General features: G+C 34.2%; 1 protein-coding gene across 5 annotated transcripts in view; it reads left to right on the forward strand.

The window, feature by feature from the left end:
• Cnksr2 (connector enhancer of kinase suppressor of Ras 2) overlaps window positions 1-20,430 on the forward strand; it is a 223,579-nt gene that overhangs the window by 47,392 nt on the left and 155,757 nt on the right. For all 5 annotated transcript variants that reach the window (XM_034486264.2, XM_076918814.1, XM_034486263.2 and 2 more), the window contains exons 3-4: window positions 6,594-6,796; window positions 9,671-9,758. In XM_034486264.2, coding sequence (XP_034342155.1) covers window positions 6,594-6,796; window positions 9,671-9,758 — 291 coding nt within the window. The remainder of the gene's footprint in view (window positions 1-6,593; window positions 6,797-9,670; window positions 9,759-20,430) is intronic.

Here is a 20,430-nt window from a genome sequence, read left to right on the forward strand (position 1 = left end):
TGAGGAGAATGGCAAGTAAATAATCAATATTGTAATGACCAAAATATAGAATATAAGGTAAATGTTACGGGAATACAATACTGAAAAATCACTTTTTACTAAGCTACATGGGTGCATATTGAATAATCAGCCTAATGGAGGATGAGTATGTAGTGTATAAAGGGAGTAAAAAAAATGATATTACACATATATAAAATAATGTATACACAGAGAGAGAGAAACAGACAGACAGACAGAGATTGATTGATGGATTGATTCAGACCAGAATATGGACTCACATTCTATCCAAATCAGGTTGAAGCAGTTATACCTGAAGCAAGAGACCATACTACTGGAAAGGAAAGGGCCCAGTGTTTTAGCACAGTAATCTCCAAATTCATATCTGGGTGGCCCTGAAGTTACTGTAGAAGTAGAGTTACTTTGCTTGTAGAGGGCTGTTGATCTAGCAGTCTCTGAATCTCTTTTTGCCACATTTTACAGTATATATATTTCAGTGTTTCAGAGTTTGAACTTTATATAAAGATGCAAGGGGGTCTGACACCTTCTGAGCTCTACAGACATTGCTCTTAATTGGTACACAGAAATACATACTGGCAACATACCCATACACATCACATAAAATAAAAACAAAACTTTTACATTAAAATTTAACTAATAGAGTGCATCTATTTAAAAAGAAAGTTATTTGGGAAGGAGGAATTTTATGTGAAGACAAGCATAAGAAAACATGGAATGTACATGGGAAAATGAAAACATTGGTTTGCTTTATATTATGTGATGATGTATGTTGAGAAGAAAGGTTACATACATATTCTGTAATATAATTTTAATTTGTTTCTATGGTAGTCTTGTTGGCTCTTGCAAGGAAGATACTCTTGTCTAATTAGTAGCATTTTCTTTAATTTTCTGTGCAATAGTTAGCACGTGCATTGAATTAATATCTTACTGAATAAAACTTCTAGAGAACTTTTTTCCTAACCTACATAGCCTTTTCCACTGAAATTTCCATTCCCAGTATAAAGAAGGCAAAAAAAAAAAAAAAAAATCAAATTGCTTTTGTTTATTTTAAGCTATGCTATAGCTTTGTCTCTCGTTTTAAAGTTACTCCCTGTCTTAGTCAGGGTTTGTATTCCTGCACATAACATGACCAAGAAGCAAGTTGGGGAAGAAAGGGTTTATTCAGCTTACACTTCTACATTGCTGTTCATCACCAAAGGAAGTCAGGACAAGAACTCATATAGGACAGGTACTTGGAGGCAGGAGCTGATGCAGAGGCCATGGAGGGATGTTACTTACTGGCTTGCTTCCCCTGGCTTGCTCAGCTTGCTTTCTTATAGAACACAGGACTACCAACCAGTCCAGGGATGGCACCACCCACAAGGGGCCCTCCTACCCTTGATCACTAATTGAGAAAATGCCTTACAGCTGGATCTCATGGAGGCATTTCCTCAAGGGAGGCTCCTTTCTCTGTGATAACTCCAGCTTGTGTCAAGTTGACACACAAAACCAGCCAGTACAACTGACACCTTGTCAACTTTACACAAACACATCACTTCTAAGACACAACCCTTACTTTCTTATTCATGCCCAGATCTATATAACTTTAAAAGTCTCACAATCTTTACAAATTCTTTTTTTATTTTTATTTTTTATTGGATATTTATTTACATTTCAGATGCCATTCCCTTTCCCCAATTCCCCTCCCTAGAAAACCCCTATCCCATACTCCCTTCTCCTTTTTGCTTTTATATAATTTTTAAAAAAATGTTAGTCAAAGGCTTTATAAGTTTGGTAATGCTCAATCAGAAGTGTAACCCAATACCCAACCTAGATATATCAGCTATCTTTGACTGGTGGAGACACGTGAACATCTGCCTCCAAGTCCCCCTCTCTCTTTCTCTCTCTCTCATCACCTAGCTTCTCCTCTCCTTCTTCTCCTCTCCTTACTCCTCTTCCTCTCGGTACTCCTCCCACCTTAGCTCCTCCTACATATCACCCTTCCTGTTAAAATAAAACTTTTCTCTCAAAATACAATTAGAACATAATTATGCCAATTTGTACCAGTTAGGTACAAGATAGTCCTAATACCCAGTCCATCATTTTGTTGACTAACCAGAACCTCTGTCATCTCTCCTAACTAAAAGACTTAGTTCTGAACCTGGTTTTTTCCTTGGCTTTAGAATGAATGTCAGCTGAAAACCATCCCCTCAATTCTTTTCTCTCAAAGTAAATAGCCAGGATTGGCTATGAGACTATATGTTTTCAACCCCGTCAGAAATCCAGAATGACTGAGTTAACTGAAATTATGGGAAGCACAAAGCATAGCTTCTAAAACTTAGCCAATTTATAGATACCTCTGGACACCTGGACAGTCTCTATACTACAAAACGTTGGAGCATCTGATCTTCAGCCTTCTGGCCCAGGATCATCTGACAGACCTTAGTGCTGCAGAATTATTAGGGGCTGATTACTCTGTCTAGGCAGATATAATCAGTCGACTATTCTGCAAGTGTGTCCTTTTCTGGACAGTAATTTGTCTGTAGATGGAAAGAGGCAATTCTTGCCTAGTGGCTGTCTCACCACAACTGGAGTAACTCCAAAGATGCTCAATTTCTTCTTAGAATCCAAGACAGGAAGCTGTCAGGAGCAGACAGGTCTCTCATCAAAATGAACATTAATACAGAAATGTTTGTAATGTCAATTCTGTGGACTTCTGATGTTTTGAAAACCAACTATCCATGTAAGGTAATCTGGACTTTTGTCTGTTAACTCCTCTCAGCTATTTCTAAATAAAATATAGAAAACACCCTAACAATAAACTCCAAGACATGAATTTGCTATAGGCCCTTAACTCACAGGCTAACCATCTCAAATTAGTTAAAAAAGTTAAAAAAGGACTGGGTCTAAGCCTTGTATTCCTAAATGTGTTATACAGGCACAATGCCTATGAGAGTAACAATATTCATCTCACTTTTATATCAATAAGAAGCTCATACCAATGGAAACTTTAAATTTGAAATCAAAGTAAATTTTGTACCATTTAAGAAATTACAACTTCATCTTGATAACAATTATACAGATTTCTACCACTAGGTTATGGCTACAAATTCTTACATATTAAAATTTCAATCCCTTTAAAATATCCGATCTCTTTTGAAAATCAAAGTCTTTTTACAATTCAAAGTCTCTTAACTGGGGGCTCCACTAAAATAGTTTTTAATACTTCAAGAGGGAAAAATATCAGGGCACAGTCACACGCAAACAAAATCAAACTCTAACTGTCCAATATCTAGGATCTACTTATGATCTTCTGAGCTCCTCCAAGGGCTTGGGTCACTTCTCCAGCTCTGCCCTTTGTATCACACACCTTGTCTTCTAGGCTCCAGCTGCCTGTACTCCACTGCTACTGCTGTTCTTGGTGATCATCTCATGATGCTGACATCTCCAAAACACTGTTGTCTTCCACTACTCTCATAGACTCTCTTCATGGTGCCAAGCCTCAACTCCTTTACATGACCCCTTCAGTCCTGGGCCATCAACTGCAACTGAGGCTGCACCTTCACCAATGACCTTCTATGGCCTCTCACAGTGCCAAGCCTCAGCTGCTCTTCATGACCCCTTCATACCTTCAAAACCAGTACCATCTGGGTGACTCTCACACATTACCTAGTCCAGCTGCAGCACAAGGTACAACCTTGGCTATCTCTGGAACACAGCTTCTTTGTGCTCTCAAAAAACACTTCCCAAAAGATGTCACCTCAGTGATGCTTGTTTCTTCTTAATCACCACTAATTCCTTAGCTCCAGCTAACCAGCACCAATAATCCCAGTAATGCAAAGGTTTCAATTTAGTAGTTCTGGTATCTTGTTAATCTCAGTTGATTCTTCAGCCCCAGCAAACCAAAACTGCAGAATCTTCACAATCAAATCAGCAACAGCCCTGATAAGAGTCTTTAATCTTCCCTCTGAAGTTTCACAAGCCAGGCCTCCATCTTTTGCACTGTTCTCAACATTATCTTCCAAGGTCCTACAGAACATCCCACCAGAGCTCTTAATACCCAATGGTTCTTCTAGCACAAAATTCCAGTGTCCTTCCACAGTCCTCCCCAAGACATGCTCAGGTTATCACAGGAATACCCCATTATGCTGGTACCAATTTTTATTAGTCAGAGTTTGTATTCCTGAACAAAACATTGTGACCAAGAAGCAAGTTGGAGGAGAAGAAAGGGTTTATTCAGCTTACACTTCCACATTGCTGTTCATCACCAAAGGAAGTCAGGATTGGAACTCAAACAGGGTAGGAACTTGTAGGCAGGAGTGGATTCAGAAATCATGGAGGAATGCTGCTTACTGGCTTGCTTCCCCTGGCTTGCTCAGCTTGCTTTTTTACAGAACCCAAGACTACCAGCCCATGGATGGCACCACCCATGATGAGCTAGATCCTCCCTCCTTGATCACTAATTGAAAAACTGCCTTACAGCTAGATTTCATGGAGGCATTTTCTCAAGGGAAGCTCCTTTCTCTTTGGTAATTCCACCTTGTGTCAAGTTGACACACAAAACCAGCCAGTATGGAGAATAATTATTTTAGCTGCTAAAAAAAATCAGAAATTTAGTCATTTTTCTATTCTTGAACAATATTCATTGAACATCATCTATATTATATATACAGTGTTATTCCAAAAAGAAGTAAGGTATTTATGATTTGGAGGCTCGTTATGATGCTATATCATTCTTTTTTTTTTTTTTTTTTTTTTTGGTTTTTTGAGACAGGGTTTCTCTGTATAGCCTTGGCTGACCTGGAACTCACTCTGTAGACCAGGCTGACCTCGAACTCAGAAATCCGCCTGCCTCTGCCTCCCAAGTGCTGGGATTAAAGGCATGCGCCACCACCGCCCAGCTATATCATTCTTAAATAAAAGCATAAATAGTATCTAAAATTATAAAACCATAAATAAAGTATGAGTATTTATTTTATAGCCCTTAGTGTGTGTTCTGACATTATATTTTATTGGCAATCATAAGTGAATTGTTTATGATTAATAATCACAATTATCAGGATACAAATTATTTTCATTTCTTTTTACATATACTTTTCATATAATAGGTATTCTGTATGAGAAATCCAATGTCTGGAGTTGATGAGGTGTGTTTCTTTAAACCATAATTGCTTAAATTATTCAAAATTATCTGCTTTCTAAAACTTCATTAAAGCAAGTCTTTTACAACTCACCAATATTTACAAAGGAAAGTATTGTAAATCTAAGTACCTGCTGTATGGTGCATTCAACTTGAAATAATGTTGAATTTTTCAGTAGATGAGAATTTGTCACTAGTGTGGTATAGGCAACTTGATTTCCTTCATTTCTTTCATTCATATCATTTCATATGCAAATAATTAAAATAGAAGACTTGCATGAATGGAGTGGTAATCCATTAAGGCTATACTTTCTGTATTGTGTTAGTTCTAAACCATGATGGGTTCCTGGCCCATGCTAGTAGCCAAATATATGAACAATAAATAAAATAGGACAAATAAAGCAGTTAAGTATAGCTCATAAACAAGCTTTTTTTTTTTTTTTTTTTTTTTTTTTTTTAAAGAAATCCTTTCGATAACACCTACCGTGGTTAGGATTTCTATTGCTGAGATGAAACACTGACTAAAAGTAACTTAGGGAGGAAAGGGTTGTTATTTTGTTTTTTTGCTTTCTTTGAAAGAGTTCAGGGCAGGAACTCAAGTAGGGAGGAGACCTGGAAATAAGCTGATGCAGAGGCCATGAAGGAGTCTTGTTTACTAGCTTGTTCTTCATGGCTTGCTTAGACTAGTGTTTTAAATAGCATCCAGGACCACTGGCAAAGGGGTGGCACCACTTACAATGGGCTAGGTTTTCCCATATTGATCACTAATCAATGAAATGTCATCCTACAGACTTCCCTGCATATACCCAGATATTATGGAAGCGTTTTCTCAATTGAAGTTTACTCCTCTCAAATGACCAGCTTGTGTTAAGCTGACACAAAAACTAGCTCCTAACAGTAAGAGAGGAAGTGTCTCTGATTTTTTTTTTTTTTTTTTTTTTTGCCTGCTCTTGGGACTCTTTTCCTCCTATTGGGTTACCTCATCTGTCATCGATAGGAAGCTTTGTGACTTGTTTTATTACATCTTGTTATGCAATGTTCAGCTGATATCACTGGGAAGCCTGCTGTTTTCTGAAGAGAATTGGAAGAGGAGTGGATCTCGGGGAGAGTGGAAGTGGATGGGGTGGGGGTGCAGTAACTGGAAGCAGTGGGGAGAGATAGAGGGGGCTGTAGTTGGGATGTAATATATGAGAGAAGAATAAAAATTATAAATTGGATCAAACACTGTATTAAACATGAAACATGAAAATAAAACCTAGCTAGCACATCTTTATAATAATTTTTCCCCTGATATCACCACAAACAGGCATTTGACTGTGGGATCCACTGTCAGGGATCTATCTTATTCATTTGTAAGTTTAACATTGTCCCTCTGCTATCATGTAGGACAAAGAAAAGTTTTTAATGAATAAAGGAAATACTGACGTTAGATGTATTTTTCTCTTTTATTATCCAGAATTATGGCTTAGAAACAGAAAATCTAAAAACTCTTTCTCACAAGCTGAATGCATCTGCCAAAAATCTTCAGAACTTCATAACAGGAAGGAGAAGGAGCGGCCATTATGATGGGAGGACCAGCAGAAAATTACCAAATGACTTTCTGACCTCAGTTGTGGATCTGATTGGAGCAGCCAAGAGTCTTCTTGCTTGGTTGGACAGGTACACTCTTCACCATGTTTCATAAGTAACCCCTCTTATACAACAGTTTGTACCATAGCATTATTTCCTATGTTCTCATGAAAATATTAGGCAGACCAAAAAGCAAAAGGAATAAATTGTTACTTTATTAATAAATCATAATATTTTATTATGATTCATAATAGTTTTGTGTCAGTATCATGTAGATATGAATATTTTATGAAATTTTATATTGAGGTAAACATACAATCACTAATTTATCTCTGTCAAACGCTAAATACTTTTGCTGTTTTATAAGCAAAATTACTCTTTGCCTGTTGTAACAAAATGAGCAGTTTCTCCTGAATTTCTTTCTTTATTTGTTAATGATCTTATTTAAAGAAGTAAGGAGTAAGTAGATGCTGCTACTTTTTTTTACCATGTGTAGATCATCTCCCTACCCTGGTTTTGCACATTTGTCTTGTGATATGTGACATAGCATAAAATTTATAATATGAAATGGAAATATTTCACTTTTATATTTGGTTGAATAGTGCCATGAAATTGGGTCACAATTAAAAAGAAACTAAATGAGCACTCTGTTTTCATAGTTCATGGTGTTGTCCTGTGTTATGGTTGAATAATCCATAAGAATTTCTGATAATTTAGTCTTGCCAAAATGTCTCCTTCAAGGAATGTTAGAAAGATACAAATTGGCCTTTTAAAAACTAAGACCTTACATATTAAATAAAGGTTTTATACATTTATTTGTTTGTTTGTTTTTGGTTTTGCTTTTGTTCTTTGAGACAAAATAAATAAATAAAAATATATTATAATATACAATAACATTATGAAATTCTAATTATAACAATGTCAACTACATTGATCATTTGTTTAAAGTAATTGCATTTTTAAATATTTTTGAGAATTTCATATATTAAAACTGTACTTATATAAGTTCTAACCCACACTCTTTCAACTGCCCTTCTCAATTTTAATTATTTATTCTTCTTTAATTATTGTTAAACACACTCACACAAGTTGCTGAGTCCATTTGATGTTGCTCAGTGTGTATGTGTTTGGAGATGGCCACTTGAGGTTTGCTAACCTACCAGGTTATTTTAAAATACATACTGTTACGATATTTTTAATTAGTGAAGCAATAATAAGAAAAGAATAATGTTTAAATTGTTTGGGTACATAAATAAGGCCTAGGGACAAGCCAGAACCGAAAGGTCATCTAATGGGGGATATTTGTTTAAGTTAGGCCCTGGTTCTTCCTCCTAACCTTATGTTCCCAGAAATAAGACTCAGACTCAAATATATTTACAGATATCTTGTACATATAGCTAGACTCTTCTCTAACTAGGTCATAACTTACTATAACCCATTCACTCTAACCTACATTCTGCCATGTGGCTGGTTACCTGTGCTCAGGCACCATGTATCCCTCTCTTCACAACTTCCTGGGTAATCTCCCCACTTCCTTCTCTCCCAGAATTCTTTCTCCTCCCAATGTCCCACCTTCTATTTTGTGCCTAAGCCATAGGCCATACGCTTTCTAGTTAACAGGTAATGTATCCATACAATATACAAGAAGTTCTCTCTACAGATGTTTGTGATGAATAAGATTGTCTGACTTCGCTGATTAAATGAATAATCAAAATAGGCAAATCCACTATTGAATAGGAGATGGAAGGAAAATATTAGAATATATTTTGATTGTCCCACTCGATTTTTTAAAATACTTAGACCTTTGTACCATGTTATGTGATTTTAATTATGAACTAGGCCTATTGCTCTTATTAACTGTTCTTTACATGCTAGGTAGTTCAAGACAGCAAAGATTTTTCTTATACTTTGCTCACTGATACCACAATTATTCAGAAGATGTTCCAGCCTGTATTTATATTTTATAGAGAGATTTTCAAGGGTACAGAAATATATGGGTTAAGAAATGATCCCTGTGGACCAACAACAATTGGAAAATGGATAGAAGTTCAGCTCATGCCAGGCAGTTGTGGTGCACGCCTTTGACCCCAGGACTTGGGAGGCAGAGGGAGGTGGATTTCTGAGATTGAGGCCAACCTGGGCTGCAGAGAAAGTTCCAGGATACCCATGGTTATACAGATGAACCCTGTTTCAAAAAATGAAAGTTTGGCTCATAAAAAAATATGAAAGTATAACTAGAATAAAAGGAATTTATGTGAATGTAGTACCATGGAAGCAAAAGGAACAAAGAATTTGAAGAAAAAAAGATAGTTATTAATAGGATAAGGTGTTGTGGAGATATTAAGTAGGATAAAGTATAAAGAAAAATCAAAATCAAGATATTTGTGACTGGGCTCTAGACACAGACTTCTGGGTAGACGTGCTTCTACACTCAGTCTGTGACTTAGACAGGTCACTAAACATTTACCTGCCTTCATTTTCCTTCTTTTATAAGAGTTACTGTGAATATTAAATTAGTATGTATACCACAATTAGATTAGTAATTTAAATATAGTAAATTATTAGTTTATTAATAGTGATAGCTTTAATTATGAGTATTTCAAGTAAATATCATATATAAGATAATAGCTTTCTTTGGAAAGTAAATACTAAAATATTGCTTTTCTTTTCTGCTATTTTGTATTCAGTGTAGTTAAGAGGCCTTGAAAAAAGTATCAAAGAACGAAATATAAAGAAATTTACAAAGAAAACTTTGATAGAAAGAAAATATTATATTTCTAAAATTTAATTCTTCTAATTTCACTCATTTTATTTAAATGAGTTCCAAATATTATGTTTTATCAAGATATAAGCTTAAGAACAATTCATTTAATTACTGTTCAAAATAGTATGTTACACTATTTTATTTTGGTGATTTTTTAAAAGCTGTTTTTACTAATCACAGCCTTACTTTTCCCTTTGTAGGTCACCATTTGCTGCTGTGACAGACTATTCAGTCACACGAAATAACGTCATACAGCTCTGCTTGGAATTAACAACAATTGTCCAACAGGTATTAACTGACAAGATTTTCCTTTGTTAAATTTCTAACTATTGTATATTTTTAAAATGGGCAAATGGTTCTTTAATTTTTAACCTTCATTTTTATTTTATTGTTACGTTTATGGATGTTTTGCCTGTGTATATATTTGTATACCATGTGCATGCTTGATGCCTCTAGAGGCCAGAAGATTGGACCTCATCTGTAACTAGAGTTATAGATGCTTGTGAGCCACCATGTGGATGCTGGGAATTGAACCTAGGTTCTCTGTAAGAGCAACTCATGTTCTTAACTGATGACCCATTTCTCTAGGCTCTAGCAAATGGTTCTTTAAAAGCAAATAATCTATTGTAAAAGTATGCATGTATCATAAGTTTTGTTTATCAGAAGATGTAAAATTAATTGGAATGCCTAAGTTCATTATTTTTATATCATGTCTATCAGTCTCATCTTCAATGTAATGTCTAAACTATACCACTTTCACAAAATTAAATCACTCTCAATTCAGATAATAATTTTAGATTTTTGCTCTGATATTAATAGTTTCACTTTGTGTGTACAAATAAACAAATAAATATATCTGACAGCTTTTTAATAATGATCTAATTGCCTGAGCAATTTTTCACTGAAAACAAAGCCAGAGATACCAAAATCAAATGCCTTCAGGAGTTCAACTACTAGTATAAATGTTTGAATCAATTATTTTATAAAACAATGAGAAATGACAGAGACTGAAGTAAATTTACTAGTAGATCTATGGAGATGTATTAAAATCAAATAAAGTATGTCTTGGAGGTCTGATGTGTATATAGCTACAACTCTCCATAAGTCTCATGACATCCTATTGCCACTGCTTCTTTCTCAGGGTACCATTATCCAGTGGTTCAAGTGGGAGGAGAGGGGTAATGTATAATGATGCAAAAATGATTGGATAAACTAGAAAAATTGTGATCTAATTTATCCTTGTGCCACCTGTCCTTGATTATCTCCCATAGCTCTCAGGTTGTTATATTGTTTATAATTCCTCAAAGAAATAGGATATTTTATTAATATAGATTTATTAACTTTATACACTATTGTTCTATCATGTAGATATTTTTGCATCATATATCTCACAATGTAGGTTTTTAATATTTTCACTTATGGCTTAGTGAGTTATATTGTGACTCATCTTCATACTTTATCTAAGACATACCCTTTCTCATGTTGCCCTCAAAGATTTGTTGGTATTCTCAATAGAAATTTTCAGTAGCTTAACTGTTTTGCTCAACAACTCTTGAAATATCTTATTATAAGACAGTGATGGGTTTAAGTTTTGCTACTGAGAGGTCAGGAAACATTAAGTAGACTAGAGAAGAGATTAATTCATAGGCTGAACTTTAAGTACATTCTGTCTTGACTAAACATAAAATTACTGAACTACTCCAAATGTCCTTAGAACATAGGAGGACTGTCTGTACCTTCCACCCACCATATATTCTTTGTTTAAAGGATGATGGTGTGCCCTCTTAGGACATTTTGCTCATACTTTAGCTACTTCTGTATTTTAAAATTCAGTAACTCATGACATTTGTCTCAACTACTTTTTCCTGATTCTCATTTTCCCATCACATGTCCTGTTTGATGTGTCATCCTTATTTTAGAACAATTGATCTTGTGTTCTTGCTTATTTTCTTGCCCTAATTTGTACTTAGCTTGGTTACTCCTTAAAGGAAACATAAAATTCAAACTCATATTAATAAATAATAATATGATGTCTTATTTTAGTCTATCTATAAGTATAGAATTGATCACCTTTGAATTAGTTATTACAAATCTAAGCTAATTTTATTATTTGCAAATGAATTACTAACTTCCTTCTGTGGGCTTCAAAGGAGATAACATGCTGTTCCAGCATAACTTCTACTTCATCTTCAAGAACTCCCATTATATTAACTGTATTCTAACTCACGCAGATAAGTTATCACTAGTAAAACAGAATGTAGTTTAGCCATTTGTCTTATGATGCCTCTGTATAATATGCCCTATACATCTTTGATCTCTGGCTTATTAAAATCATACCCTATCCTTCAAGGTATTTGAGAAATGCTACTTCATTTATGAAGTTTTTCTGATTTCCCACAGGTGTTTGTGTCTTCTCTGTATATTGAATCTTTATTGTTATTTTGTTCCTGATATAGTTAAAATTAAATGTAACATGTTGCTCTTGGTCTTCTGGCTTCCCACATATCTGTTGTTTTCTTTTTCCTGTAAAATATTAGACTAGTTAATTATATTATTCTCTTTTGTCCCCTTTCTGATGCATATTCATTGTTGTGTGAGCAGAGGTAGAGTTTCGATCTTCCTGTGCATAGCATTTCACATATCTGCTGGGGCAGTTAAATCCTTGTGTGAACAACAATTATCTTAGTTTCAATAGATGAGCAAGTCCTTGAACATAAGAACAGTATCTATCTTATTTTCTATATACTATTTGTTAAAAATAAATTGACTGAGCAGAATTATTCTCTGTAGCCAGCTTATGCTCATTTGTATTTTGATAATGAAAAAATAAAAGGGAATTAGCATTACTCATATTTGTTTACTGTCCTTTGAGAAAGTTTCCATTCTGTTCCTGTTACTCATATTTTAAAAAATTCAAAGACTTTTTATCACTTTAAATCTCTCTTCATTAGTTAAAATAAGATTGTTGGGATTAATGACAGAGGTCAGTGATAGAGCACTTGTGTGTGGATATGGCACTACTTCAATGCTCAGTGCTACAAAAAATAAAACTAAAAGATTATTTTATCCTCATAACCAACCATATTCTAGGCTAGCATAAAAACTTTTCTGAAGCACCATGCAGATTCCTATTGCTAACAAGATGTCTCTTTTAGCAGTGCTTCATTACCTGTGGGTTGTCAGGCATCTGTTAAATCAGATGTTTACATTATAATACTTAACAGTAGCAAAATTACAGTTATAAAGTAGCAACAAAGCCGGGCGGTGGTGGCGCACGCCTTTAATCCCAGCACTTGGGAGGCAGAGGCAGGTGGATTTCTGAGTTCGAGGCCAGCCTGGTCTACAGAGTGAGTTCCAGGATAGCCAGGGCTACACAGAGAAACCCTGTCTCGAAAAACCAAAATAATAATAATAATAATAATAATAATAATAATAATAATAATAAAGTAGAAACAAAATAATTCTATGGCTGGGAGTCACCACAACATGAGAAACTGTATTAATGGGTCACAGCATTAGGAAGGTTAAGAACCACTGTTTTAGAGAAGATTTGTATATTAATAGAGAAAAATTATCTTTGAAATACTCCATTGTTTGTCTACTGTGATTCCATCTAATGTTTTTTGAGCTCTATGTCCTATTATTGTCCATAGTAGCAATAGGAATGAGAACTGATAGGTAAAATCATGAAATAAAATAGTTAATAGTTTGTTTTGTGATAGTGAATCTATATGCAGACTTTACTTTTCTATGTTTTACAAATTCCAAAAGTGGATTTAAGATATCAGAAAAGAAGGAATTTTTCCACACTGAAGGAATATTAAAGTTTGACAAAGAAACCTATCATAAGCAAACACTGAAGTTACATTTTAAAATAAATTTCATATAGTTAACATCTAACAAATTGTCTAATTCAGCTATTATATATGTATATTGTATGTATGTATGTATGTATATTAATCAAAATTTTATTTGGAGTTATATGAAATACAAAAATATAGGAATTAAACTTTAGCTGCCACTTTTAAAAGGCCAATTTGAATAAGTAAGATATAGACTTTAAAAAATATCTAGGGCATGCATTTATTACCAGACTTTCAAGAAATCTCATCTGAACAGTTTTATGCTTTGAAATATGCTATGCTTAAAATTGTTTTTCACTCAAGTTTAATTATTTTTATTCCCTTTGCAGCAAGATGAGATGATCAATATCTAAAAATAAAGTGTCACAAATGGCTTTTCTCACTTTAACACAAAGGGGTGGTACTAGGGAGTAAGTGGAAAATTCTTATTGATGTTGGACACTTCTATATCAAATAATGTTAAAATTAGGGAGAAAAAGCACTGTAAATGTTTTTCTTTTGGAAGACTCCATTTGGAGTGTTTACTTAGTCTAATATAATCTATGCCATTTTTTACATATTCTGTGTTTAGATGAGTTGGGATGTTTGAAGCTTTTAAAGGTATTTTCCCCAATATAAAATTTGTTATAAAAACACTCAAGAAAATGGGGAGAACTTAGTTTAAAAAAATCTTAACTGTAAAGCATTTTCAGAAAGAACTAAAGCTTCTTTCAGAGTCCTGTCAGCAACTGAATCCGAAAAATGAGACAGGTACCCACGCATTTCTTGTCAGAACTGAAATAATTGCCATGATGCCTGTCTTCGTGGGTATCAGCATAACCTAAAATAATTCTACTGTACCATTTTAATATTCCCTTCTTCAGACACAAAAACTGAGATTGTCACTAATTAAGAAATGAGCACAGAAGTGTCATTTTGAAAGGTAAAGCTTTGATGAGGTTGAAAATACCTGGGATGAGGGACAAAGATGAAAGCAGTTTATCAGGGGGAATATAACCCAGCTCTGTTAAAAGTCACTGGATAATTTCTACACTGGATAAATCATGTCATGGCTGCTACAATTTGTAATCATAAGTGATAATATCTAGCTCAAAGTTAACAGAAGGATCAAAAGAAATGAGACTTTAAAATGGACCATAGGCGTCCAGTGAAAAACAAGAGGAACTTATGAGGGGGTTGGACAAGAGAGATAAAAGAATTGCACTTAAAATCATACATTTACAAGTATTTTTCTCCTATTCATGTTTGTTAGTTTTCTTGGCAAACATTTACACATATATTTGATTTATATGCTGAGAGAGTAGTTTCAAGTGTTCATTGTCAGTTGTTAGTTTTGGAGTCAAAACTTTCTTTTAAAATTCAATTTTCTGGCAATATGATTTTACTTAGAATTGTTTTCTAATATTTTTATTTGCATAATTATTTCACCTCATTATAAATACATATTAAAAAATAAAATATAAATACATATTTAAGAATAGAAAAGGGTGTTATCTTATTGATACCCTTTAAATATTCATATTGAACAATGTTCTTATTTTGCCAAGCAATCTCACTTAAATTATATATTTGTGCTTTCTAGATATTTTGTTAACTTTACATTACCTTTTATATAAAAAATGAAATTAAAAATTTGTGTTTACTATTGTACAATTGTGATTTTGAAAGTAAAATTATAAACAAACATGTCAAGTATACATCTTTTTAAAGTATTCCTACTGGAATTTAACTACTTTTATTTACTTAATTTTGGGTTTTTGCTCAAGCTTGTGAGAAGATTTTAACTTTTATGGCAGTGAATTATAATGTATTATTTACATTTTTAGAGCACCCATGTTAAAATACTTAAAGAACATTGCAAAATTTGTTAAATATTGTAGCTAGGAATTGATTTCAAAATTTCTATCAATGATTTATTCAGGGAAAATGCCTATAAAATTATTAACAATATTTGTCATAGTCTACTTACTTAATCATAGTCCATGTACATGACTATCATCACCTTTATATTCTTAATGAACACTTTCTATAACTTACCTCCCATATTTTATAATAGGATTTGACTTGAAATAAGATCTGAGCTTAATTGTCCTAAATATGTTTTTGAAGAATGATATGTACACTTGGAATAAATTACCTCTGATCTCAGATGTTATTTGTCTGTAAAACTGTTTCATTAACTATCTTGTTAGTTTATTACAGAGCTTTATGTGAACATTCAAACATTTCATAGCAACTTAATAAATGGCTATTAGAATTATAAAACAAAAGAAACTTTGAAAACATGTAAAGTGAGCTAATTTCTTGCTGCATCAGAAGCTCAAAAGACTGGTACTTTGCTTAATTTTGCTGTTGAATAGTCATGACATTTTAAAAAATCATTTCTAAAAATGAGTGATTTAAAAAATAATTGGAAGCCAGGTATAGTGTCACATGCCTTTAATACCACCAGAGGCAGGTGGATAGCTGTGAGTTTGAGGCCAGCCCTGGTCTACATAGTGAATTTCACTATAACCACAGCTACATAGTCTTTAAGACCCTGTCTTGGAAAATAAATTAAAATAATTTGATTTAGTTTAGGACGTCTTTATATTTTAATGTAAATATACATAATTAGTATTCTGGAATATTTCTTAAAGCAATCGCATTTAAATGTAATGCAGAAATTAATGTTTGTCATATATGAACTTGGCACAAGTGCATTTATAAATCACCTAGATTTGAACACGTACATTAATTTTAAAGATATATTTATAATAGTCATACAAAATTTGTGTTTTAAAGGTGGTAGTAAAAAAATCAAACTTTAAATCCATACATGAAAAAATGGTGATCTAAGTTGTGCTTGACTAGGCAGAATATAATCTTTAGTTCATATAGTGTTATGGCATGAAAGGCTAAGCCAGAGTAGTCTCATAGTCATTTCAGACACAGCTTTAAATACTTTTCCTGTATGCTCAGGGTTAGTGTTTAAGCCTTTGTGAATCAGACATTCTAGGTGACCTGAAAATTGAATTGGAGCTCTTGGTATAGAAACTGGGGCATTTCAGACTAAAATCCAGGGCAAGTCTTATATATCATTTTTAAGCAGTATGAATTATACTAATTTAGCAAACTCAGTGAAGATGGTATGAAAGTTGGTTCTATTTTCCTTTCTATTTAAACTAATAGTTTTAATTCATTTCATCTAACATCTATCCTTTAAATTTTCTCCAGCTGCTTTAATAATTAAGAAGCACTATTTATATCTTTTCAGTTTATCCTAATCAAAAGTCTAATAATATTATCTGATCAAAAGTCAGATTATAGAAGTATTAGATACAGTAGTAAAAATAACTTGAAGATTTTATCTGGATACACATATAAAGATGGAATTTGCAAAGTTGATAGTATGTTAAATATATGTACAATTCTATCTTTCAAAGGCTTATGTGTAAGGAGAAGGTTAGAATACATAGGAATACACAGGCATAAGAAAGTTTTATTATCTTTAATCATTAAGAGCTGAATATTTTTTCATTAATTTATTCATTCACTTTGCATCCTGATTGCAGCCTCCTCTCTCCTCCCAGTCCCACCTCATATGGTCTCACTCTCACCCCCTCCCCTTCACCTCTGAGAAGGAGCAAGTTCCCCCATGGGTATCACTTCACCCTGTCACATCAAGTCACTGCAGGACTAGGCACATCCTCTCCCACTGAGGCCAGACAAGGCAGTCCAGTTATGGGAACAGAATCCACAGGCAGGCAACAGATTCAGGGACAGCCCCTGCTCCAGGTGTTGGGGAACCCGCACGAAGACCAAGCTGCACATCTGCTACAAATGTGCAAGGGGCCTAGGTCCAGCTCTTGTGCTGCATATTTTCTAAGGCTTTGGATGAGAGGATGAGTGAATAAATTTTGCATGCTAGGAATTTCTCAAAGTCATTATGCCAAAAGACTTTTAAAGGTATAGATTATAGTATTATCTGTACCAAAATGAATAGATGGTTTATACTGTACTAGTTAAGTTCTCTTGTGGGGAGGGGGAAATGACAGTGTACTAGACATCAACCTTATGTAATATATTATAGTTAAATTTTGTATTATAGTGTTATGCAATATTCCATATATATAGAAGAGTATATGTAACATGTTTGTTATAGAGCATAACAATAAATATCACATAAATCTATCTTGTAAATTTAATAGAGTGCTAATAGCATTTTAATTATTGAGCTACTCCTGCATCTTGTATGCCTATCCTCTTTCATGAGTTTTGTCATATTTGATTTGTATCTTTAAATATTCATATATAATACTTCACTAAAAGCATTTAATGATTCTTTAAGCTTTAGGAAAATTTTATCACTAAGCATCTGGTATTTTTTCACTGATATGTTCCTAAATTTTGATGTGACTTGTAGCCGTAGTTTATGTAACTGAATATAATATTGTGTTCTGTTCATAATCACTAATACATTTATTCTCCTGATGATTAACATTTGATTGTGTTTAAGTTTACAACAAATCACATATATTAAGTTATATAGTTTATGATACATTGTATCATTTTCTCAAAATATTTTCTTGCTTATTACATTTGTACTTCCAGTTTTATTCAACCCCTAAACTTATTTGTTACATATTTTATTAGATAATTCACCTTTTTAAAAGCTTTTAAATTTTTCTCAAAAGTCATAAGAAGTAAGTTTAAACATTATGCTTATGTTATGTGTAAAGGAACAGATGCAGAATTTTAGGCATAAGTGAACAGATGTAGAAAAGTATGTTAATGGATAATGACCCTCATGGGGAATAAAATAAGCCTCAGAAGATATTCCCTTGTGTGCTACCATTTGCAACATATGGTGATTACTCTTTCTAAAATTTCAAGCCAAAAGTAATACCAACACATTTTTAAAAGGTTTTTTATGACAGACCTAGTGAAAGTAAAAGGCCCCAACATAGCTAGTACAAGGCACATAAGTGTTTGCTGAAAAAATACATACCTTTTCTCTTAAAAATTCACCAAAAGAAGGTTATAGAAATTTAAGTTAGATTTAGTAACTACTCTGATACTAACAAAGACCTGAAAGGGAACTAAAAAGAAAATACTAGTTTTACATTCCATTTATGTAGTAGTTATGACACATACAATGTTAGTTGTACATATTCTTCCTTTTCTATATTCTCACAATTTTATTTATTGATCTTGGTCAATTTAACGGCACATGATAAAATCTCAAAGTAGTTTTAATGCATTTCACTCATTGCAAAGGATTTGTACATTTTTATATTTCTTCGTTGTTTGTGTTTTATCTTTCCTGTTTAGATTGCACCTGTATTTTTTTACCTCATTGACAAAACAGGTTGCAATAGTACTAGGTGAAACTTCTATTGTGGCTAGACAAGGCAGCCCAATTAGGGGAAAGAGATCGAAAGACCGGCAATAGAGTGAGAGACAGCCCCTGATCCTGATGTCAGGGGTCCCATGTGAAGAGTGAGATGCACAACTGTTACATATGTGCTAGGACCTAGCTAGGTCCATCTCACATATGCTCTCTGGTGATTCAGCCTCTGGGGGCCCTTATGGGCCCAGGTTAGTTGATCTTGTAGGTTTTCTTGTGGTGTCCATGTCCTCTCTGGCTCTTTCTATCCTCCCTCACTCTCTTCAGTAGGATTCCCCAAGATCAGCTTAATGTTTGGCTTAATGTTTGGCTGTGGGTATCTGAATCTGTTTCCATCAGTTGCTGGGTAAAGCCTCTTAGAAGACAGTTAATGCTAGGTTTCTGTCTACATTTATAGCAATATTCTTAACAGAGTCAGGGATGGGCTCCCTATTATGGATGTCATAGGTCTAAAGCTGGGACAGTCAGTCATTGGTTGGCCATTACCTCTATTTCTGCTCCATCTTTATCCTTGCTCATCTTGTAGACAGGAAAAAACTGTGGGTCTGCAGCTTTGTGGCTGGGTTGGTGTCCCAATCGCTCCATTGGAAGTCTTTTCTGATTACAGGAGACGGCCAACTTTCAGGTTCCACATCCCCCAGTGCTAGGAGTCTTAGCTAGGGTCACCCTTATAGATTCCTGGGAGTTATCATTGTTCTAGGTTTCTAGCTCATCCCAGAGATGCCATCCCCCATTGATTCTCTCTGACCTCCCCTGACTTGATCCTTCTTGTTCCCCTCCAACACTGCCACCCAGTTCTCTCCCTCCATCTGCCCATGATGTCTGTTCTATTTTCCGTTCTGAATGAGATTCAAGTGACTGAATTGGGCCCTCCTGGTTACTTAGCCTCTTTAGGTCTGTGGATTGTAACATGCAACATTACCTGTACATTGTGGCTAATATCCACTTACAAATGAGTACATAACATATGTTTCCTTCTGGGTCGGGCGTACCTCATTCAGGATGGTATTTTCTAGCTCCATCCATTTGTCTGCAAAATTCGTGATGTCTTCATTTTTAATAGCTGGATAGTATTCCATTGTGTAAATATACCATGTTTTCTGTATCCATTGTTAGATTGAGGGACAGCTTCTGGCTATTACAAATAAGGCTGCTGTGAATTTAGTGGAGCATGTGTCTTTGTGCTATGGTGGAGCATCTTTTGGGTATATGCTTAGGAATTACATAGCTGGGTCTTGAGGTAGTACATATTTTAAAGTAACTTGTTCCTATTCCATTACTCTCAGTCTTTGTGCCTTTAGGGACAAGGATTGCAACACCATGACTGCAACATCAGCATCCTTCATAGTGATTTGAGGATGCGAACAAGATAGGAATTACTGGGAATAGACCAAAGGTTCAGGGAAGACACTTGATTTGGAGTTATGGAAAATTTTTCTCATAATACCTATTTTATCTACTTCTTTTTTCCCTTTTCAAATACATATGTGTATTCCTGATATCACTTAGAATCATTTTACAGCTTAAAAGCAACAATTTTGATCTGGAAATCTGAGTCTTAAATATGAAATATAATGTCCCTCAACAATGCTACATATAATGAGATTTAAAAGAAACTAGATGGAAGATCAAAGGATCAATAACTATCTTTATTGGTTCTGAATCTTGCATAGCTAACTCTGTATTGGATCTAGTTCACACACGTATT

The sequence above is a fragment of the Arvicanthis niloticus genome, chromosome X (assembly GCF_011762505.2).
Source record: "Arvicanthis niloticus isolate mArvNil1 chromosome X, mArvNil1.pat.X, whole genome shotgun sequence".
In the NCBI taxonomy this organism is placed as follows: domain Eukaryota; kingdom Metazoa; phylum Chordata; class Mammalia; order Rodentia; family Muridae; genus Arvicanthis; species Arvicanthis niloticus.